The 24302-nt window shown below is 49.9% G+C and overlaps 1 protein-coding gene across 1 annotated transcript in view; it reads right to left on the bottom strand.

The window, feature by feature from the left end:
• The window catches only part of VWF (von Willebrand factor), a 197720-nt gene that overhangs the window by 24385 nt on the left and 149033 nt on the right, over positions 1–24302 (bottom strand). The window contains exons 31-45 of the mRNA XM_061205857.1: positions 23933–24091; positions 23130–23265; positions 20459–21837; positions 18933–19049; positions 18712–18852; positions 18280–18423; positions 15304–15468; positions 14204–14247; positions 13722–13899; positions 11856–12076; positions 10543–10735; positions 10011–10352; positions 8023–8222; positions 2279–2381; positions 1847–1921 (exon numbers count right to left, since the gene is read on the bottom strand). Coding sequence (XP_061061840.1) covers positions 1847–1921; positions 2279–2381; positions 8023–8222; positions 10011–10352; positions 10543–10735; positions 11856–12076; positions 13722–13899; positions 14204–14247; positions 15304–15468; positions 18280–18423; positions 18712–18852; positions 18933–19049; positions 20459–21837; positions 23130–23265; positions 23933–24091 — 3597 coding nt within the window. The remainder of the gene's footprint in view (positions 1–1846; positions 1922–2278; positions 2382–8022; positions 8223–10010; positions 10353–10542; positions 10736–11855; positions 12077–13721; positions 13900–14203; positions 14248–15303; positions 15469–18279; positions 18424–18711; positions 18853–18932; positions 19050–20458; positions 21838–23129; positions 23266–23932; positions 24092–24302) is intronic.

The raw sequence follows: 24302 nt of genomic DNA, 5'->3' as shown, positions 1-24302 counted from the left end.
AGATAGATAATAGATGGTAGATACACAGATAGATGATAGATCGATAGATAGATGATAGGTAGATAATAGACAGATGACAGATACATAGATAGATGATAGATAGATAGATAAATAGATAGACAGTAGATAGATAATAAAAAGATGATAGGTAGATAGATAGATAGGAAGGTAGATAGACAGATAGATAGATCCAAGCTATAGGACAAACTCATGTTGATTACTCTTGTCATCCGCAGGGACTCCAGATCTCGGCCAATCACTTGAACCCTCTAGACCTCAGGATCATCTTCTGTAAGGTGGGCACTCTACCTCACAGGGTCGGTCTATTGATGTCTTGAAATAATGAAGGCAAAGTGCCTGGCACGTTGGAGAAGCTTCAAAATGTCCATAAAATGAGGGTTTTGAACTAAATGACCCCCAGTTCCCTCCACTGTTAACATCCTAAGACCTATTTTTACTAAATTGTTCTCCAGCCAGATTCGCCCCTCACCCCTGCCCCGCCACATAAGGCTTCTCTTTATCCCTGATAAATTGCATCAGCCTAAAGCAACGTCTCAGATGATCTCTTTTTTAGATCCTCGGACTGTCTTGATCTACCTGCTCTCCCTCAAAGGTTTCATCGCCTCAAACTTCACAAGCCTGTGCTTTACGTCTTCATCTGTACAATTAATAAACGCCTGGGACAGGACGGGGACAAGGCACTAGAGACTTCCTGCCGTGTTACTCAGAATTCCATCAGCTCTGGATTCATTTAATTATACCGTTATTCAGCCCATTATTCACGATGCAGGTTGCAAGCCTATAATGAAACCCTTTGACAAATAACGTGTTGAAGTCAAGGTGCCCATGTGTGGCCTCTTCTACAGTTACTCTGGCATAACTGGCTCTGCAGTAAATCCCTTGCACCTCCCCCACCAGTGATTACCCCATTCTTTTATTTTTGAGATATGGTTGATAACAATATTACATGTTTCAGGTGTACAGCACAGCGATTCACAATTTTTAAAGGTTATACTCTGTTTATAGTTGTTATAAAATATTGGCTATATTCCCTGTGCTGTACAATATACCCTTGTAGCTTATTTATTTTATACACAGTAGTTTGTACCTCTTACTCCCCTGGCCCTATATTGCCCCTCCCCCCTTCCCTCTCCCCACTGGTAACCACTAGTTTGTTCTCTATATCTGTGAGTCTGTTTCTTTTTTGTTATATTCACCAGTTTGTTGTATTTTTAGATTCCACATATAAGTAGTATCATACAGCATTTGCCTTTCTCTGACTTATTTCACTAAGCATAATACCCTCCAAGTCCATCCATGTCGCTGCAAGTGGCAAAATCTTATTCCTTTTTATGCCTGAGTAGTATTCCATTGCATGTATGTACCACATCCTCTTTATCCATTCATCTGTTTTGTGGGGTTTTTTTCCTATTTTTTGGCCACTCCACGCGGCACTCGGGATCTTAGTTCCCCAACAAGGGATCAAACCCGTGCCTCCCGCAATGGAAGCATGGAGTCTTAACCACTGGACCACCAGGGAATTCCCTATCCATTCATCTGTTGATGGTCACTTAGGTTGCTTCCATATCTTGGCTATTGCAAATAATGTTGCTGTGAACATTGCACCCCATTCCTTTTTAATGCTTTCAAAACTTACATTTAGTAAGTCACGGCAGAATCTTTCTAGGAAACAAATCCTACTTTCCAGAGGCTACTCTTCCCAGGTTTTGGAAAATCCACACCCTGCTCCTGACCGCGAGCCCCTTCAGCACCACCACCTTGGCCCCCTCTCCCCGGGGCGGGGCTGGGGTTGGACCCCTAGAAATGCCATATGGGTGACACATACCACACTCGTACTCGGGGCAGCACTGCTGCCTGCTCTGCCGGAGACGGGCCACCTCGCACGGGCCGCATGCAGGCGCTGGGGGAGAAGAGGCCGCAGAGGTCAGAGAAAGAGACAGCGGTACCCACTGCAGACTCTCGGCCGCGGGAACCAGCCAGGCCCGCTGACGAATCAGTCTCCCGGTGTGTCCTGCTGTCCCCTCAGATGCGCCCTCGGGAGACCGAGGCTGAGGGCCAAGGAGGGGACAGCGGGGCAGGCACACACACACACACACCCGCCCCCGAGAGCTCTACCCCCGTGCAGAAAGGGGAGCCCAGCCCGGCGAGGCAAGGAGGGTGGGGCTGGCATGGGGAATCCACGTGTGGATCTGGTCCACCAGGTCTGAAGACAGGGTGGCCTCGGGGCCTGGAGGGAGCCCTTAGGGAGGGGCCTCACCTCTGGCTGTGGGGCAGGGCTGTGTCGTGCAGTTGACCTTCCGCCCGCTGAGGCACGTGCAGATCTGGCAGGGCTGGTGGTCTGGGACCCACGTTTCCAGAAGCTGAGGGAGAAGGAGGTTCAGGGAGGGCCCAGGAGTTCATGGAAGTTGGGTCCCCCCACCCCTGGCTCGGTCTCCCTGGGGGACGCCCAGTGCCCGAGCCCCGCCTGGGTCAGAGCTGGGCAGATGAACCCAGACAAGCTGACAGACGCTGCGGATCCTGAGGAGGAGGGAGCTGGAGGAGCCCTGGGGTGCCTGGGGGCGCCCGTACTGCTTTGTACACTCGGGTTAAGGACAAACCACAGGTTTCAGAAAACATGGAGCTTTCATCACAGCCCTTCTGATGGTGACGCTAAAACAAAGCAAGGCGAGAAAATGAGGACTCCTGTGTCACCCCGCCGGCCACTTCCCAAGCCAAAGGAGGAGCTGGGCTGCAGCTTGAGAAAGACGCCATTCATTTCTGGAATGGACTTAAGACTATGCGGCAGGAAGAGCTGAAGGGGCGACAGCAGAACTCTCAGAACCCTCACACTGCTGGGACTGGTGGTGACGCTCCAGACAGGGTGCAGTTGCCAGGTGAGGGTCACCAGGGCAGCAGGCATCCCCACTGCACAAGGGCTTCAGTCAGGAAGCCCCCCAACTCCTACGTCGGCTTCACCCTCCGTGCCACTGCCCGGTTTCCTCCGAGGCGAGGGGAGGGCCCCCCAGCCTGCCTCCCAGGACTGTGCAAGAAGCAGGAGCACAGATGGGACTGCAGAGCCAGGACTGGGTCCCTGTGGGCTCGGCCATCAAGGGAAATTCCAGTGAAGTCGCCCCTGAATAAACGCATCCTTATCCAGCAGCTCAAAGGCCGCTAAAAAGTTCCCAGGTCAAGAAGGTCTTACTTATTCCGTCTGCTTCCATGGTCCGCAGTCAGCATCTGCTGCGGAGAGGGAGAGAGACGGGACATCTCCGGGTAAACCCCTCCCCGGGCGGCCCGTCCTCCTGCGGGATTAAACCTTGGATGCTTCCCTTGACACCTTCTGCTGCATCCATGTAACAGCCCACATCTGAGGGGCAAGTGTCACGTGGCACGGTTTAAGGGCTTTACGTAAACTACTCATTTAATCCTCACCGTAGCCCCATGACCGGGACATTCTTACTGTTATCCCCACTTGTCCAAGGAGAAAGCAGAGGCACTTGCTCGGGGTCACACCGTCGCAGTGCAGAGATGGGATCTGGACCCAGAATCCACTTTTTATCACTGTGTTCTGCTGCCTCCCGGTAATAAGTAGCATTAAACATGTTCAAGATATTTCCCCAAAGGCTTTACACTGACTCATTGTATGTTCCTTCTAATAACCCTATCGGGTGAGTATGACCATTACTTACACTGACCAGTGATGACACTGAGGCACAGACCAGGAGCTTGACCAGGTGGCACAGCCGGGGTTTGGACCCGGCATCCTGGCCCTGCACACCACATGCTCTCTCTCCAAACCATAGCCGCCAGGCTCGGCCAGCCCGCTGAGGGGCTGTGGGAGTGCCAGGCACTGGGTACACTGTCCCAGCCCTCGAATGGCTGACGGTCAAGCCGAGGAAATAGGACTTGCCCGTGAAAAGGTGAATGAGATCACTCAATTTTGATGCATCCACACCACGGAATACTACTCAGCCATAAAAACAAACTATGGAACGTACAGTGTGGATGGATCTCGAGAGTATTGCGTCAAGCGAAAGAAGCCAAGCAAAAAAGGAGTAAATACTGCATGAGTCCATTTACATAAAATTCCAGAAAATGTAAACGGATCTATAGTGACAGAAAGCAGACCAGTTGTTGCCTGGGGATGGAGGTGGGGACTGGGGGTGTATTAAACAGGGGCATCAGGGAACTTTCGCAGGTGAAGGAAATTTCATTATCTTGATCGTGATGACAGTTTTTACAGGTGCATGCACTTGTCAAAATTCATCAGATCGTACATTTATATTTGGTGCTGTTTACTGTCTGTGAACTCTCCATAAAGGTGATCTTTAAAATAAAAAGAGAGTGCCAGGAGTGCAAAAGAAGAGTTCACTAGGGCTGTGGGCTCCAGAGAGGCCTCACATCCTTGGGGATGTGGCCACTGCAGGAGGCTGTGCTTAACCTGGCGGGCAGGGTGCAGCCCTGAGGCTCTGTAAGCAGGACCCGCCTTAGAGGGAAGAAAGTTCCAAGGCCAAGCCTTGAGCGGGTGCCAGTGAGTGGATGGAGAGGGAGGGACAAGGACCAGGAAACAGAACAGAGGCTGCAGCGGCTACTATTCCAGTTTCTCCAAGGGGCTGGTGAGACCCAGGGAGGGGCACAGGGACAGGCGAGGCTGGGCAGAGTGGAGGAAGGCGGGGGAACTCACACATCTCCCCAGGTCTCTCTCTGCTCTGCCTCTTTCCTGCTCTTTTACACTGATGGTGATGCCAAGAAAACCATAAATCAAGGGATTTATATTTAGACGTTTAAATGGCAAAGTGATGAGATAAGAATGGAAATATATATTTATATATTAGGGAGTTTTTTTCTCTTTTTAAAAATGAACTCCAGACATCTAAAATTCAAGAACGAATTATACAGCTTTCCAACTCTCTTTGGCAACATCACAATAGATGACCAAAAGCAGGTGTTAAACGTCCTCTTCCAGGGATTTCCATTTTCCCAGGAAGCTTTAATGAGGCAGGCCACAGAATCTATGGCCCCTGAAAAAGAGCCCTGTTTGGCAAAGGCTAAGCTTCTAAAAGCGGCCGCGGCCAGCTCTTACAGCAGTACACCTGGCGCGTTATGCAGCCAATCGGCCAGCAGAGGGCACTCCTGCATCAGGACAGGCCAACTCCAGGCAGCCCTGTCTCAGCCCCCAGGTTCCAGGGCCTGGTGCAGGATTGTTACCTGGACAGAACAGGTAAGCGAGCTGGCTGGAGTTAAAGATTAAATAAAGATGACAGGAGAACGACCTGCAGAGAATGCAGCAAGGGAAAACTGAAGTCTTCAGAGCCCAAGGTCAGAGCAGGCACTCAGCAAGTCACCAGGCACCGCCCACCCCGGCCAGGATTTGAGGGAAGATGTAAATTAAATGTCAGCACTGAGCCGCTACAGAACACCGCTACAGAGAGGAGATGAGGCTCAGCAGACCGTCTGGGTGATGCAGGCAATCCCCAGTGGAGTTGAAGCAGCGCTTGCCCAGCACAGCGGGGTGTGTGTGGGCAAGGCGGGACGGCCCATGCATGGCCCCGGATCCCTTTAGAGCCGGCTACAAAGGCAGAGTGCATCTTGTAAAATAAACAAGAGCTATGGAAACGTAAATAGTTTGCCCTTCCAAAATTACCACAAGAGATTTCTACCCTGGATTATTTCCCCGAAGAAAAGTTTTCTGGCCTTTATTTTTCAGTTTCAAAAAAATTCACTTAATGGAAATGTTCTTCATATTAGAGTGTTATTCCCTCTCTACTTTGAAAGTCAAAGCTGGACTGGCTAGATATTTGTCTTCATCCGTTTAAACTATATTTTCTGAAATAACTAAAACCGGCTGTGTTCCCTTCATAGTTCTTTTTCTTTTTTCCTTCATAGTTTTTTATTAACTAATTTTATGTCGCTTGATTTTAAAATGTATTTATCAGACTATATCTATGTCAAAATACTGCACTATTTGGATGCCCTCTTCATACAACTCTGATGCATATTCCAATGTGTGGGACTGAAGGGGCAGGGAGCAGGGAAAAGGGTCAGGGAGGAGGAGTGGGGAAGGGGGCAGAGACCCTAGGATAAAACTCACAAGCCTCTCGCCTTCAGGTCCTTGCAGACACCTGACTCACAGAGAGCCAGAAGTGCAAACTTGAGTTTCCTTCTGATCTCGAGGATGCCAAGGAAGGGCATAGAGACCATTTCTGACTGCCTCTGAGAGCACCTTGCCACCAACGGCAAAACCAGCCTGAAATGACCACTGGGTGTCAGCACCCCAGGGCACCGGTACACGTCATCTGTGCCCAGCGGGAGCCCAGAAGCCATGCAAGTCAGGGAGAGAGATGTAGGGTTTTGTCAACTCTTTGGGGGAACATTATGATACAGGCAGTTACTTAATTTGGCCAGCTGAAATATGGCAGTACAGTGCGACTGGGCTTCTTTCCTGGTTTACCTATTACACTGTGAGAACAAATGGGACCCACTAGGATAAAGCCCAGCAACAAAACAGAGCCAGTGGGACCATCCAAGTAATCGCCTTATTGGTGCCATGCTTACATGGACACCCAGTCAGCTCAGCGTTTACCTCACAGTTCCCGTGAGACCAGTGGCAGGGCTTGGACACTATAGGGTGACCTGGTGTAGTGAATAGGGTCTTTTTAAATCACCTCTTGTCATCTGAGCCTCAGTTTCCCATTCAGAGGGACATGTAATAATTACCCTATGGAGCTTTGGGGAGAATCAAATGAAACGGTCCATTTCCTAGCTTCTGATGGCAGGGACAGAATAGTGTAATCCTGGAATGATTGTTTTCATCATTCTCCAGTTGGTTAGCTAGCTTCACCATGTGTTCTCCTAGTTCTGATTAAACACAGTGTTAAGTCACCTGGCCTGGTCCACTTAGTGACGAAGGTCTTCCTTGGTGATGATGGAGATGTTAGGTCTTGAGTGCAGCCCATGGTCATAGAACACATCCTCCTTTGCTAGAAGCCAAATGTGCTCCCCCTCTACCAGGCTCTGTGGTATCACTGCCAGTTTGAAAGGCAGGACCACTGCCCACACTCACAGGTCCACAGACACACACGGCCCCAGGTACTACAATACACACATTGGCAACTTTGAAGAGATATGACTGCCATCTGAGTCCAAGAAGAGGGAGTTGGGTAAATAAATAGCCTTTCAAAATAATGATTCCTAAAAGGCTAAGAGAACTGATGACTTGATGACTCAATGACTTCCAAGAAAATCAGCCCAAAGGGGACCTAGCAAAAGGGAAATTTCATGTATCGAAAACAGCAAGCTCTTTGGAATCAGACAGAGCTTCAAATACTAACTCCACCTCCCAACCCCACCTCCTACAAACTGCATCCATGGGCAAGGTACCAAGCTCTCTAAGCCTTCATTTTCTCATAGGTGTTTTGTGAGTATTTATGAGAGGGGATACTACACACACACACACAATTCTATAGTCTAATACGTCTGAGAAGCAAAAACTTGCAATGTACATTAGCATATCAAAAGCTCTAAAGAATCCTGCAATAAAGAAACCTGTCTAACTTGCTTAGTTGGTGTTCTTTAAAACCTCTTGACCACAGGTAACTGTCAATACCTTGCCTGCTAAACACACCTTTGAAAAAAATGTTGAAATAATGAATATATAGTGCTTAGTACAATGTAAGGTACCTAATATATCTTAACAATGGTAGACATCACCATATAAAATATTCTTTTCCCATCCCCTCCTGGGTTCCTAGCATTCTACTAACATGGATATAATGATAAATATAGTAATGGTAGTAATGTGTTGTTACACTCTTGGTGTTTGATCACACAGCTAACCCATGACAGATCCGGGATTTGAACCGAGATGTGTCTGACTCCAAAGCCGTTATGCCATACTATCTTCCCATCCCTCAGGAACCCCCCTGGAGAGCAGAGCCATGCAGCCAAGGTTAGAAGGGGCCAATCACGGGTGAACACTTCCCCCTACTGGCCCCACGGGGGGCGAGAGGCCAGGGCTCCTACCTGGTGCCGGATCCCATCGTCACCAACGCACTGGGTGCAGGCCTCCTCGGGGACACAGCTGCCTTCCAGCAGCACTTGGTGCAGGGGGCAGAAGCAGCCTTCTGAGGGATGGTCCCCACAGGAGCTCGAGTTGCCCTCACATTGGCGGGGGCAGCCGCGCTCACAGTGGTTGTAGACCAAGGATGGCGGGCACGGCACAGCTGCAGACAGAGAAGGGGGTCACCCTCAAGTGTCTGCACCAACCAGAGGGAAGTGGTTCAGCTTCAAGGCAGTTGATCATCTGACAAACTTGCTGGGGCAGAAACTGCTAGTTTCCACCAATTTTCATTCTCTCCATCTTCCATGGAAATAGACCTTCAAGCCGGGCACATGACCACCCAGAATAAAGACTACATTTCCCAACCTCCCTTGCAACTAAGTGCAGTCATGTGATTACATTCTGACCAATGAACTGTAAGCGCAAGTGTAGACTCTTAACGGCAGTTTCTAAGAATCATTTTTTTGAAAGACAGCTGCGTCTCTGGCCCTTTTCCTTCCTTCCCCTCATCCCGCCACTCGGAACCTGGATGTGATGGCCAGAGCTCCATCTTAAACCGTGAGGAAAAAGCACACCCAAGTGAGGACGGAGCAAAGAACTAGAATCCACTTTGAGACCCAGAAAGAGCTGGGACTGCCTCCCTCTGATCAGCTGTGTGACACAGAATTTTACGTCTCTCTTACTTGTAGCCAAATTTAATCCCAGCTGACGATGTGAACCTGTGTATCCTTAGGAAGTTCTACGGTTCTTTTCTTTGAATATACATATATTTAATGCTTTGAAAATTCTCTTCAACTTAAATAAGGAATCCACAGCTATGGAGGGCTGCCCTGGGAGAAAAGCTACAAAGTGATCCACTTCTACCACTCTGGTCCTGCTCAACCCCTTCCTCACATTTCCACGGTGCCAAAGCAGGTGGTAGAGAAGGTTTCCAAGGATTTAGAGCACCAAAGACTTTCCTATAAATGCATGACAAATTGCCTGGAAGTCGACAAATTAATAAGCAGAGAAGCTGTGATCAGTAACTCAGAAACTAACATTTTCCCCTTAATCTGCAGGCAGGTTGAAAGGAGACTGTGTCATCCACGGGGACTTGGAAAACCAGAGCCCCAAAGACACCTAGGGGTTATCTAGTCCAACTATCTCATTCCAAGATGCAGAAACTGAGGTCCAGAAAGACTAAGGAAATAGCTGATGACCAGCTGAGCTGGGGCTAGGATGCCCAAGTCCTCTAGCCCCAGTTAAAGCTGTGACAGCATTATAATAATAAACTCGGAGACTCTGAGATGCTTGTACACATTGATTTTCCTCAAAAAAAAAAAAAAAAAGGTCAGGGATTACATTAGAAACTGAGGATGTTGAAGTTCAGTGTTCTTATCACTCCAGCACGCCCTGAGAGCAGGAGCCATGTCTGATTCATTTTGGTGTCCCTGACATGTTAAATATTAAATACATGCCAAGTCCAAGTAAGGAAGCTGACCTTGGGAGGTGTCTACACTAGCAATCCTGTGGTGTTTGTAATGAAGAAGCCTTCTTGGTATTCAAATGGCAAAATTCCACTCACACTTCAAAATCCTGTTCAGGCATGGGCTGCTCTGTGAGCCTTCGCTAAAGCTTGGTGCAATTCCAAATTCAAGGTGACTGCTTAGTCTGTACTTTGCTGTTGCCTGGATGTGTCTAATACATTAAAATCACATTTGTATGAACTGCAGAACTACTGCTAGAAAGGACCATGCTTTCATTTACATAGAAATTCATTACATAGAAATTCTATGTTCAAATTACTTATACGTCTACCATCTTATTTGATCCTGAATGGAATCCTAGGAAACAGGAAATGCAGAGATTTTGGTCTTCATTGCCCAGATAAAGACCGTGAGGCCCAGAGAGGCTGAGCAGGTCCCCCATTCGCTGGTCTTCACAGCATCTGGGGGTGCCTAAGGAGACTCACCACAGAAATCGGGGGTCCTCCAGTCGACACACACCCCCTTGGTCCGACAGAGGTGGGCATAAGAGGCAATGGCCTCACACACTTGCTCCTGGTGGCAACTATCCTGCTGGCAGATGGCGTGAAATGTGGCCGGGGCAAGGACCGCGTGGCACTCGGCAAACAGCGTCGAGAGGAGGACCTGGCAGTGGGAGCCCCTGGAGACGGGACATGGCTCCTCGGGACCCAGCAGGCACGTCTGCCCCGGCTGTTGCACCGTCCACTCCTGGACCAGCGTCTTCCAGTCTGCGGTGACTGTGCCATCCCTCAGCATGAAGTCATTGGCCCCATTCTCATCACAGATGCCTAGAGAAGCAAGGAAAGACATGGTTAAGAGCCCAGGGTGCCCGCCCCTTGATGCCGGAGACCTGGCCATTCTCCATCACCGCCAGCGTCTGAACCTTACTACTGGACCCAGAAACAGCAGTGGCCAAGGGCCCTGAGGATAGAGCAAGGAGGGTTTATGTCAGGGAGGAGAGTCAGAAGATATTCTTACCACAGAGACCGTACATCTTTGAGGCAAAGGTCTTGGGGCTCAGCTGCAGCTGGAACTCGTTGTTTTGTGGGGTGAAGGTGAGGATGTGGCCGAGATGGTTGAATCTGACCTCATACATAATGGTACCATAGACACTGACCTCCATGTCCCCACCCATGTAAGGGACAGAGACCAATCTCTCATTCACCACCACCTGCCCAAAGAAGAAAACCACCCATCAGTAGTCATGGCAACAAGGAATCCTAGGATTTCACTCTTAGCCACTTTCCAAAGTTCCCCACAGTTCCTACACATTCACCCCGCTCAACTCCACTGTTATACACAAACCCAGACATTTGCCAGCAGCTCTTCAAAGACAAAGGGGCTTTGCAGAGCTTGGCAAAAGAGTGGACTCATAACACTGAACAGACAGCCATGCATCTGGAACCCGAAAGCCCAGGGATTAAGAGGAACCATGAGTCACCCGACAGGGAAGATGACTCCTCAAGAAAAGCTGGGGAAGTTGCTTATTTGCCAACTGGTCAGTGCTCTATCTCCAGGAGCATCTAATAGGACTACTTTAAGCATTTGATTTGATTTGATTGACTAGCTCTTTGGAGGCCCCACGATATATCTTATCAAACCTATTAAAAAATACTCACATCCCACGATGAATATAATTTTTGCTGTAAAAATTTTAGAAGGCTTTTTATCCTTTTGATTTTTCTATTTTTGTCTATGAGCTACTCATTTATTATATGACAAGCTGTGATTTTTCAGCAATCACTGTGCACGTTCAAGAATTCTTGCAAGAGGAGAACATCTAACCCATAAGCTGCTTTCACGTAACGAAATATTTACGATTTCTAAATGAACGTGTAAAGAAGTTGGCAGAAAGCAACCTCTTGTAAACATTTAATCAAACATTTATTTTTTTATCAGTTTTGCAGTTTTCTTTTTGACTCTTGGGTCCACACATTTTGTTTGGGCCCAGAATATTTTCATAGGCCCTAAATATTTTCCTTTGGAAGGTTCGCAGGCCCTGGGTGCAGGGCACATAATGCCTCCTGGGCAAACAGCCTGGTGTCACCCTCTTTCTTCTACCAGTACCAGAAACTGGCACTACATTCACATTGTAATGCTATCAAAAATGGACCCAAAACAACATGAAATTACACCACGAGGGAGATAGCAGTGAGCCCCTCCTGCTCATGGGGCAGGAGGCCGAGTCCCCAACAGGAGCACCAGCTAAAACCGACTGCCACCGGGTCCACGTGGCTTCCCCAAGGGTCTGCCGCTGCCACGTTACGGGACTCACAGAAAGCCCCTCTTACCTCCATGTCGCTGCGGAGCTCAACCGAGAGGCCGTTATGTTTCACCTCAATGGACTTCATGCAGGCCTGCCTTGCCCCGGCGCTGCAGGCATCGTTATGCAGCAGCACGTCCAGGTCCTGCTCCTTGTTGTGAAATAGGACATATGAGCAGTTGCCAGTCAGCTTGAAATTCTGTCCATCAAAGGTCACGATGTGCCGAGTAGAGCTGCCAGTACAGACACCTGGACGGAGAGAGCAAAGGATGGCTATGACCCATCCAGACTTCCTCTCCTATCTCCTCTGCTCTCTTTGGACTGATAGGGAGACTTGCGGGTACATCTTTCCATAGACTTCTGACATTGAAAACCATGTTAATGCTTCACATACAGAAACCAAACAAAGAGAATCAGCTAGGATGGCAGTAAGGAAAATTCAAAATGGAATACAAACAGATACAATTAAAAGAATAATGTAAGTAATGAATAACATAAGTACACAGAAGGGAGGGGGGAAACCAGCCTAAATAACTTTGGGGAAAAACTTACTATATACCCAAAGGCTAAAGACAAAAAGAATTGTGCACATATGTGTACTCTAGTTGGTAGATTTGTCTTTCATAAAGGTATTGGTTAGCAGTTCTGAAACTACTTTACGTGTATTCTGTGCAGGGTCTACAGAGGAATGATGGCCCAGGGTTGTTGTAAAAGTGATCCTAAGAGAACTTCTGCTACACAGTAAGGAGGACGTCAAAAGAGAGAGAGAAAGAGAGCCTATGAGGGGTTGGATGCAAAAACAAACAAATAAATAAACAAAAATAACAAAACAAAACAAAAAACCCAGAAGGATGGCAGGGTGAAGCAGCAGACAGCGAAAGAATATAGAATATGCAACTGATATCAAAGGACCACTCCTGAGAGCTGGTAGAAAAAGCAGCTGCCTTCAACACCTGCCGGGCCAGTGAGTGCAGGGCCTCTCACAGAAGCACCAGTCACAGAAGAACTTTGAGAAGCCACTTCCAGCTCCTCCCTCTCCAGGCTCCAAGCTGGAGGGAGACTGACCACACCCCTTTCCCAGAGGCCAGGAGCCCACACAGGGATTAGGGAGGTGTTTCAACTCTAACTCAAGTTCGAAGTCTTGATTATTACCCGAGAGTGGGCATCTAATGACCAAATTGAGACTGTGTTTTACGACTTAAAGCAACCACAGAACTCTTTATAAATAAACAGAAACGATATGAGGTCTGGTAGAGTTCTCATCCAGGCAAAAAGGAAATTTATCCCACTCAATAAATTCTAAAGGGAGAGTGAGATACAAGATACAGTTTTGATTTCAGCCCACAAGTTGTGTCTGTTCATCATAATCATCTTGATCCATCCACTGCTGAGCAGGGACTGCCATAAGCAAACATTTCTCCCAACCATGAGACACAGGGCTAGCCCACCCCATGGATGAATGCTCCCCACAGGTCTGCATGTGATGGAATTGACTACGTCCTCCTCTTAAACCAGGCCACCGTGATGGTACACCCTGCATCCAATGCTCAAACATCTACAGGTATGATGGGGGAGCTTCCTGGGGGCTTCTCTCTCACTGCTGTACCTGCACTGCCTAGACCCCCTAAGGATGACTCGTCAACAGCCAAGCTGAGCACTGACCTCAGAAAATCAATTCTTCCTTCTGGTTATGCATTATCTGGGGAAGTGCCCTCCAAAAGGCACAGGAAGGGAACAGGGAGCCCTGGGACTGAATGGAAACACATCCCGAGGTCACGAGAGGGAGGGAACATGGGTGGAGGGGGAAACGGGCTTCTGGTCTACCTCTCTGCACAGCCAAGCGAAAAGCACTGCCCCTTGAATACCGTCCAAGCTGGAGAAGCAGAGGACTCACAGGGGCAGGTCCAGCGGCAGCCACAGGCCTCTTCCACCCTGATCGGGAACTGGCTGTTGGGGCAGGAAGGCCGCAGCTGCTGGTCACAGTTGACCCGGTGACTATTCAGCAAGGTCTGGCCATCTGGCAGGCAGGTCACCGTGTGGCACCGATCCGGCAAGGTCCAGATGTCCCCGGGCTGCAGAGAAAGAACCAGGTTCAGGCAGGGAATGGAATGAGGCACTTCAACGTCCACCAGGCGACTGACCCCCTTGGAAAACATAGACTAGGCCTTGGGGCTAAATGGCAAGGAGACAGGATATAGAACATAGGATTTACAGGTGGATCCACCCCAACCACACCAAAATTAAAAAAAAAAAAAGGCTATAATGGTAAGAGGGAGAATTGGACCCAGACCAAAGGAGGAAAATTTCACCAGGGGGACGAGGGCCCCAAATATACATTCCTGATCTTTCCTTCAAAGTCAACGGAAATGAACGTACCCTCCTCTCATTCCCGTCCTCATCCATGCAAACACTGATGAACCCTGAAACAGACACAAGCAAGATCTCTGTTCCTACCCACCATCCAGAAATTCCGAGCCATTCACTCGGCTACCTGGCTGGTCCTTGAAGCTGGATTAACTCTGAAAAGAACGTGAGTGGGTTTAGCAGTGAGGATGCAGGTACAGGAGATTAGGAGGAGGTCATCCCGTGGTTCTTTGTGGTTAGTAGTCATTACAGTGACACAACAGTGATAATATGGCAACAACCACAATCAATATCTCCTTGTCCTCTTTTGTAAATAGATCAGTACCTAGTGAGAGGAGGAAAAATGCAGCAAGAGGCTGAAAACTTAAAAGAGATCAAGATTCCTACCCGGACAGCTATCATCTAGCAAGAAAGGGCAATAACTCTGTAGTAGGTTTAGACTCACAGCTAATTACATTAGGAAAGTATATAAAACCAGGTTTTAAAAAAAGCATGTATGGTAAAAATAAAAAGTTTCTAACCTTAAGTCAACTTCAACTATGGTAGTTTGATGTTATATTCTATGTTATTGTATTTCTTGTTTTTTAATCTTTTCAGTTTCGTATTTTATTGTAGTATAGTTGATTTACAATATTGTGTTAGTTTCAGGTGTACAGCAAAGGGACTGTTATATTTTTTTCAGATTATATTCCATTATAGATTATTACAAGATATTGGATGTAATTCCTCGTGCTATACGGTAAATCCCTGTTGCTTTTCTAAAGCCCTTTATACCCATGCTGACGGTGAGTGCAGGGCATGGGGAAGAGGTCCATGATCTAAGGATGTTGGAGTTCCCTGCCTCTGTCTTCCATTTCTTTGTCCAAGAGCCCTGTGCTCAAGTTAGCATGGACAGTAAGGATGGAAGGAGGTCTATACTCAGAGAACTTTCTGGTAACCCCTTGGAGGTTTGTCTTACGACCTTCCACAAGTAGAAACTTACAGGTCCCGGCCTATAAAACAAACTTACTTCAAGGCCAAATCTTGTATATGAGAACCTTTGAGTCTCTAGATGGGTTTGGTTGCTTTTGTTTCTGTTTTGAGGGGGATAAGAAAAACATCCCAAGACTCACCAGAGCACAGCTTGTGGAGGAAGGAATTGCCCAGGGCGACCATGGTGGGGAGGTCTTCGATCCGCTGGAGCTGCACCATGTTGGAGCTGGCCCCTGGGCCCGCCAAGGTCCTCAGCTGGGCCAAGTCATACCCATCTCCAATTCCAATGGGGAACACCGCCACTCCTAGGGTTACAGAGGAGCAAGAAAGGGTCTGTGTCAACCTTTGGTCAGGTGGGCTCAAAATGCGCTGGCCTGAAGCTACACCCAGCATGTGCATACAGCCTCATGTTTTCCAAACTGGCCACTCACACCGACCCTGTGAGGAGGGCATTCAGTCAATCAACAAACGTTAGTGAGCTCCTGCTCTGTGTCAGGTACTATTCTAAGCAGTGAGGATACTGTAAACCAAGCAGATCAAGTCCTGACCTCATGGAGCTTACACTGGGGAGAGACAGACAACACACACACAAGCAAGTAAATATCTAGTATTTCAGACCTGGATAAGTGCTTAGGAAAAAACAAAATGGGGTAAGGAGGATAAGAGTTACAAGGGTAGGGGTGAGGGTTATTGTTTCATACAGGATGGTTGGAGATGTGTGCAGTGAAAAGATGAAGGACGGAAGGAGCCAAGAGGACATCCCAAGCACAGAGACAGTGAGTGCAAAGGCCCTGGGGCAGAAAATTGACTGCATAGTCCAGGGAGGCCGGAGCAGAGAAAGCGGGAGAGGGACACAGATCATGCAGAGCTTCAGAGGCCACGGGAAGGACTTAACATGTTCTCTGAATGAAATGGGAGCCAGCCGAGACTTGAGAGCAGAGGAGTGACATGGGTGAGCTGACTTCAATGTTTAAAGGGTCACTACAGCTGCTCTGCTGATTATGAACTTCAGGGGGCAAGGATGGAAGCTGGTAGAAAGCTGTTCCAGGTAGAAAGCTATTACAGTAATCCAGGTGAGAGATGATGGGGGCTTGAACTAGGAGACAGTGGTAGAGGTGGTATGCAGGTGATATGGCGTGGTGGGATTCTCAGTGTATTTTGAAGACGGAACTATAGTTTGTTGATGGATTGGATGGAAGTATGAGAGAAAAAGAGGAATTAAGGACCCTGAGGCTTTTGACCTGAGCAACTGGAAGGATGGAACTGCCATTTTTCTAAGATGGGATAGACTGTAAGAAGAGGAGATTTGGATGTGAAAGTCAGTAGTTCAGTTTATGCTGAGTTGCCTTTTAGAACATCTAGGTGGAGATGTTCTAATTCCTAATCCAGACTGGAGATAGGAATTCTTAAGTCAATCGTGCATAAATGTATCTAGACGAATGACACAGAACGAGACCACCCAGGAGGTGAGTGTAAGAAGAGAAGAGAAAATGTCAGTCACAGGGCTTAGCCCGGGGTACGTGCGTCTACAGGTGAGAAACATTCTTTGAATGGTTCAGTGATGTGCCCTGGATCATGTCTGTTTCCTCCAGACCACAGCTGCTTCCTTTCTCGATGAAAGTCTTTCTTTGGATTCTTGATACTAAAGGAGAAAAGTCTCCATCATAAAATTACCCCAATTAGTTCTCCAGAAAGTTCTAGGTATTTGCAGTTTGCTTAAGGTTAGAGCTGATTTTCTGCTAGCAGCTTTCCAGCTTTTCTAAGCTGGTTGTATCACCCCAACATACATCCTTTCCCTTTCAGGGTCCTTTTCCCTAAAATAATAGGTTTCATCAAAAGGTCACATTCATTCATTTAACAAACGTTAAATGGCCACCTATTTTGTGCATCATGCATAGGCGATACAAAAATAAGCAAGATTTTGCCCATGCCTTCACAGAATCCCTAGTTTGTGCAAGAAACAGATATATAACATAAAAACAATGTGGTTTGCACATTTTGAGTAGTTCCAATGGTACAGAAAAGGGAGTGAATAACTCTCGGGAAGACATCAGAGGAAAGACAGAGCGGGGTTTTGAAAGATGAGCCACTCTCCAGGTGGCACGGGAAGGTGTCATGTCATGTCATCCCACTCACCCAGCCCCCCGCCGGCACGACACTGCCTGCCCCGGCTCACGTGCTGTTACTGTTCACAGCACAAGCTCTCATCAGGCACCGAGGCTCGGGCACACCTGCATCCGTCCCCTTCCTAAAGCAGCAGCCTTGGTCTCCTGTCCGTCCTGCACCCCCAAGCCCCTTAGGCTGGTACTGGACAGGGGCTCAGAATACAGGAAGGTCTCCGATGGCTCTCAAAGCCCCAAAATGAATCACTCTAGCCTCAGAGTGGAGAGAGGCTAAGGACACCACAGGTGCAGGGGTATGACCCAGCCCTGAACACAGAGGGAATATTTGGAGAAGTTAAAAGTTACAGTCAAGGGCTTCCCTGGTGGTGCAGTGGTTAAGAATCCGCCTGCCAAGGCAGGGGACACTGGTTCGATCCCTGGTCTGGGAAGATCTCACATGCCGCGGAGCAACTAAGCCCGTGCGCCACAACTACTGAGCCTGCGCTCTAGAGCCCTCGAGCCACAACTACTGAGCCTGCGCTCTAGAGCCCTCGAGTCACAACCACTGAGCCTGCGTGTCACAACTACTGAGCCTGCATATCACAACTACTGAAGCCCGCGCGCCTAGAGCCCGTGCTCTGCAACAAGAAAAGCCACCGCAGTGAGAAGCCCGAGCACCGCAACGAAGAGTAGCCCCCGCTCACCGCAACTAGAGAAAGCCCGCGCACAGCAACAAAGACACAACGCAGCCATAAATAAATAAGTAAATAAATAAAATATATTTATAAAAAAAAAGTTACAGTTAAAAGCATGCAGACAAATGAAGGATAAACACACATTTATTACTGCTTGGTTTCCAAATAACACAGGGATTGGGCAATTTCCCGCTGTTTGAAACCAGGCCACATGTGGGTATTAAGTATTCAAAATCAGCCAGGACGTCGGAAAGTAACCGCCGCCCACTCTGAACCCGCTAGCAGTTTGCGGGCGCAGGACTGCACCCCCGACACTTACGGTTGGATCTGGCGGCAGCAGCGGCCGCGTCCACTGAGTCCGTGGAAGTGCCCATGACCAGGATGACCACCGCCTTCGAGGCTTCAGGCCTGGCACCGTGGACTTGGGATGTGACATAGCGCACCGCAAAGCCCAACGCGTCCCCTGGAATAGAGAACGGGCCACACAGTCAGTCCTGATGCGGGGAAGGTGGGTCTGAGGCCGGCTGAGCATCCTGTCTCCAGGGGGAGCCTTAGGTCATCAAAACGGAGTAACTCAGAGACTCAGAGAGTCTCACACACAAGTGAGATCAGGAAGAGCATCTTGGCCCTTGGTTTACAGGAAAGAAAACTAAGGCCAAGGAGCAAAGTGGCCAGCCGGAGTTACTCGGTCACTTACGCGAAGAACTGGGACCAGACGCGGCCCCTGCACCCCAGCCCGCGAGCGCGTTACCGATTTGGCTGGGGCCTCCCTCCTGCTGCATGGGGTCCACGAGGCTCAGTAAGTGGGTTTTCTCCAGGGGCATGGTCCACGGCACGTCGATGGTGGTGATGCTTCCATACTGGAGCACCGACACCTGGGTGAGCTGAGGGCCTGACAGGAGAGGAAGCACAGAAGTCACACTTTGGATCAGGAGGAGCCCCTGAAAGGGCCCCTTCGGGCGCCTCACTCACCTATATTGGCTTTTGAGATGAAAGTCTTGGCAAAATTCTTCATTTCGTCAAAGTAAGAAGCTGGAAAGCTGGAGGAGCCGTCCAGGAGGAGGACCACATCCAGGGGCTGGCTGCAGTCTGCAAAGAGAGCAGAGGGGAGCAACCAGGGGTCTGGGGGACCGGCACCAGGCCCCTGCAGCAGACACACACTCAACGGGTGTGCAGGGCGCTGCCGACCACGCGGCGCCACAAAGGGGAGGCGTGTCCCCCGGTTCTGCACCTCGGCAGCTGGCGCCAGGCAGCAGGGAAGGGGGCCATGAGTCCCCGGGTTTGGAGGCATTGGGGAGACTCCAACTCCACCCAAAGGCAGTTTAAATGCTACAGATGGAAGCAAGAGGCATCCTCTCCCTCCATTTCGGGGGCTGCAACTCTTCTAGAACTGAGTGAAATACTGGAGCAGAAAACAGGCAGATGACAAAAGGAAACAGAGCAGCACATCCCTGGAAGGTGGGCTTGTGTGTCCTCAGGTCTCACGGGGCATGCAAGGAGCTAGGAGGTGATCCGATTAAAAATGCCTAAAGCTCATGTTAATGTTTGGGAACAGGGTCACGATCGCAGTGAGGAAACAAACTCTGGCCCAAACACTGTGCTGAGATTTGATGATGCTATTACTGCAATAGCACGAGAATTTAGATAAATCTGTGGCTCTGATTAAAACAAAAACAAAGAAACAAAGGCACAGATAACAAGTGTGGGGATCAAGAGATGGTAAAAGAAGGCTAGTGATTCTGGGGTGGTCCCAACCACACCAAATAAAGATGTTAAAGAGCTAGGAATTGATGTATCGTTAGTATCAGTTAAGAAGGTAATAATAACAGCAGTGGAGTTAAGTCATTTTTGAGCACTAGCTAAGTACTGGGTACTGCTGTAAACATTTTACAAGTACTATTATTACCACCATTTTACAGATGAGGAGACTGATGGACACAGAGGTACTTGCCCAAAATTACCCCAAAATTATTACCAAAATAATTGCCAAAAATTACCCAGCTAGTAGGTGCCAGAGGTGAGATTCAAACTAAGGCAGCCCGGCTCCAGAATCTACTGGACTTCCTGGCCTTGCCCCGAAGAATGTCAGGTGCTGAGAAAAATTTTATCCACCCAGTGTGGTAAAAAAGCTGATAGTCACCAAATTTAACAGGTTACCTCCAAGGCAGGGAGTGGAATTGGGTGGGGATGAGGCTATATGGTAAAGTAGGACTTGTATTTTTTTTACTCCGTATCCTGGTTTTGCTTAAATTTTAATAATAAGCTTGCATTACCTTTGAATTTTCAAACTCAGACAATAAGAAAAGATCCTTCCCCCCAAAAAAGATCACAGGTGCTGTTCCCTGCCCGGGAGGTGAGGAAACGCAGACACTCAGAAGGCAGGGGTCTGACTGAAGGCACAGAGCAGGGAAGCCAGATCTGAACCTGAGAATCACATCTCCACCAAGGCTGCCCTCAGCGCCCCCAAGTCCTCGCCCCTATGCGAGGCGCCCGCATACCTGGGATGGGGGCGAGGGTGGGGAGATGCAGCCCCTCTCTGGAGCAGCACCTCTGCAGCACCAGATCAGGAGCCTCTCGGGGGAGCGTCTCGAAGTCCTTGATGAAGATGGGGGCCTGGGGCCAGCCGATCTTCTCCAGCTCCTGCACGTCCACGCGAGGTCCCACTCCGATGGGCACCACCTGGATGTCTCCGGGCATCCGCCTGATCTCATCTGAGGCCGGGCTCCCCGTGACCATGTAGACCAGGTTGGGCGCCTGCTCCCGGTCCCCCTGGCTGGCCGAGAAGCTGTGCTCCGACAGGAACTGCAGGGCCAGCCCGGTGTTGGTCCGGTTGCCACCCCGGTAGCGGATCTCCCGCAGCCGCTGCAGGACATCCTCCTTGGACTGCCCCTCTCTGAAGGAGTGCTCCACGGTCACCACATATGAGTACTGCAGCACCGTGACGTGGACACCGTCCCGGCCCACGTCCATCTGCCGGATCACCTCCTCCAAGAACTCTGTGCTCCTGTTGAAGTTGGCCTCGCCCACGTTGTCAGACCCTTCCAGGAGGAATGCCACATCCAGGACCACAGAGGTCCTCCTGGGCGCCAGCGTCGAAGTCCCCGGGAGCTCCGGCGCCACGGTGACCTGGGCCGTGAGCGGGCGCTGCGTGAGGGCAGGCGCTTCGGGGGCGAGGTCGCAGAGGTAGCTGATGATCTCGTCCCTCCGCTGCTCCAGCTCCTCCACACTGCTGAGCACAAAGGCTTTGTTCTCGGGGGCCTGCTTCTCGATGAGGCGGATCTGCCTGAGGCTGGCGTGGGGCCCGATGCCCACGGGGACCATGACGACCTTCTTCTTCTTCAGGCCCTGGACGTAGCGGACCAAGTTCCGGGCCAGCCTGGGGGGCTCCTGGCTGGCCGTGAGCAGCAGGGCCACGCGGGAGGCCTCAGGCCGGTCAACCTTGCTGAAAATCTGGAAGAGCGTGTACTTCAAGACCTCGCTGGTGGAGGCCACCTCACTGCCCGCGTACTTCACCTGCCCGGCGATGCGCCGCAGCTCCGACGGCCGCTTCCGGTCCTGCAGTGCGATGTAGGCGTGGGAGCCGTCATGGTACTCCACCACGGCCACGCGGATGCGCTTCTGGGAGATGTGCAGACGCTCCATCATGCCCACCACGAACGCCTTCAGCGTCTCGAAGTCGGCCTCGGACAGCTTGGAGGAGCCGTCCAGCAGGAAGACCAGGTCCAGAAGTTTGCTGCAGAAGAAGTCGTGCAGGGGCGGCTCTGGCGTGTCCTCCACGTACGGGGTGGTGAAGCCGACCGGGCCTTCTGTGGGGGGCACCGCCAGGCCTCCCGGTTCCGTGCAGGCTTCACAGGTGAGGCTGACACCATCACAGTGACTGCAAGAGGGGAGAGACCGAAATGGTTCAGGAAGAACCTCTGGGCACTTCCCAGCCCACTGAACCCGAGCCCCCAAGGAACACTCCCCACTCGAGAGAGACACCATGTTTAACATAGCCCCCAAGCAACCCCCCTACATACACACACACACACACACACACACACACACACACTTCCCTTGAGTTTTGATCCCCTTGAAAGCCAAAGCTTTCACCCACCCTAGGACCTGAAAAAGAATTTTTCTTCTTTCTTAGCAATCCACACAGCCATTCAAAGTTGGTTTATTTTCAACCTATGTCTCTAGCAACATAAATATTTAATTATAATCCAAGCCTTCTCCCAAATATCTCCAAAGACAAATACTGCTCTAAAATGTTGATGCTGACCAGGCCTTATAAATGTTCTATCAAAGATAAATGCTTTTCAGTATTTATTACAACAGAATTTAAGCTGCATGAATTCTGTACTATGTTAACATGTTGGGCCTTAAGGAAGAGAGGAAAACTGGAGTAAAATCATTTCAGAGAGATGAATAAAGATTCAAAATCCCAGCTTTATCTGGCAGAATAAAGTATTGGGAGTGGTATACGGGGGTCTCCAAGATGTTAGACGGAGAAAGACAGTGACTCACTCATTCTTTCTTGCAATGGACCCACCGTTTACACCCATCATGTGCCAGGGTCTAGCTATGCTCCACACCCAGCCCCAAGCCCCCCACACAAATTCTCACCCCACCAGGCCAAATTTCCAATCCCCTGGTCACTTCTCTCTTTCACCAGTGTCCTGGAAAGTGGCAGGCTCTGCCAGACCACAGGAGAAATCAAGCTGCCTGTGGCGGAGACCCACACAGGCTAGAACCTTCTCCTTCAAGCCCGGTAGGAGCCCGGGGGCAGTGACCCGTGACTCCCAGTTACAAGAGCCGCATCCTGGGACCTTGGCCATGGTCCGAGGTGTCTGTGTCCCACTGCAGAGTCAGGGGCTCCACCTCGCTTCCTCCCCTGCATCCCCACCTCCAGTAAAAAAGAAATCTGACTTCCATAGATGCCTGTCCCCGGACTAGATGCCACCTCCAAGGATAAGAAGAGACCATGTCCTTCCTTCAGCAAGAAGAGGTAAAAAACCTAAATCTCTTGAGAGATATTTCCTGGAAAAGAAATATAGCCTGTCCTCAAAGACAGAGAAGCAAAGTAAGTAAGAACAGGACATTCTTCCCCAAACCGACACTTCTGAGCAGGCCCCCAGGTTAGACAGTACGACCCATCACTTCAAACAACCAGGGGGACTGTTTTACCAAATCTGGCAGTGCTCAGGGTCCCCGGGGCTCAAGGTGATTTTCTTCCCGGGGGCTAAGCGCCGGCCGGCCACCTCGCACACAGGGCAGTCTTCAGGGTTGACGCAGGTCTGCAAAAGCTCATCCAAGATTTTCCCTGCATGAGAAGCCTCTCGTTAGGAGCCAAAGTTCCCACCTTTCCCACAAGGAAGACTCTCCTTGCACTAAAAGGCCTGTCCCAGCTCTGCCTGCCTCCCCCAAGGGTCCCCTCACCGCTTAGGGAGCATCCTTCTTTCTGAAAAATTAGGAGGGGGTGTTCCTTCCCCCACCTCGCCTCCTCCAAACCCCACGACAAAGCAAATCTTATCTCCAAGGGTCTTTTTGCTCCTCCACCAAAGAAGATATCTGATAACTCTAGATCTGTGTATCTGATAACTCTCAATACTGTAGCCAGTAACCACATGCAGCTGGTTACATTTAAATCTAAATTAAGTAATGTTCAATAAAATTGAACATTCAATTCCTCAGACACACGAGCCACATTTGAATAGAACTTTCCCAGCACTGCAGAAAGTTCTACCGGAAAGTGCTGCTCTAGATGATACGCCCATAAATAGACCCCAGAAGCATTGCATGGGAGCTCAGCTTGACAAAAGCCACAGCTGGCCTGGCTTTGGTGGAAGGACATGGAAACAGGACCTAGGGTAGTGGGGCTGGGGACGGGGCGCCACCAGGCGAGGCCGAGAAGCAGCAGGGCAGGGGGTCAGCTTTTCTGAGGACCATCCCAGCCCTCCACCCCTTCCCCACGGGGGCCAGGGCCTCACCCGGAGGGCAGTGTGCGTGGCAGCCCTCCACACACTGCACGGGGCAGGCCAGCGGCTCGGGGTGCTGGCACGTGACGGGACAGGCAGGCGCACAGCTGTTGTAGCGCCACTCACACTGGTACCCGTTCTCCCGCAGGTTCCGCTCCTCGCAGTTCTGGGCTGTGCAGACCCCCAAACAGGCAGGACCGTTATTAAAGCACCGGGCAACCCTGGGCAACCCCGGACAGACGGCGGGAGACCCAGACAGACGGCCCCGAGGAGGGGATGATGGTACTGGGGAACTACGGAGTCACCCACGCGAGAGGTGTCTAGGCTTTGAGAGCCCCTGAGCCAGGAACCTAGTGGCTCTGAATCTATTTTCCTTATAAAA

Source organism: Eubalaena glacialis, chromosome 11 (genome assembly GCF_028564815.1).
Source record: "Eubalaena glacialis isolate mEubGla1 chromosome 11, mEubGla1.1.hap2.+ XY, whole genome shotgun sequence".
NCBI classification, from domain to species: domain Eukaryota; kingdom Metazoa; phylum Chordata; class Mammalia; order Artiodactyla; family Balaenidae; genus Eubalaena; species Eubalaena glacialis.
The sequence above is the reverse complement of the archived record's forward strand: the minus strand, read 5'-3'. Positions and strand labels throughout refer to the sequence as shown.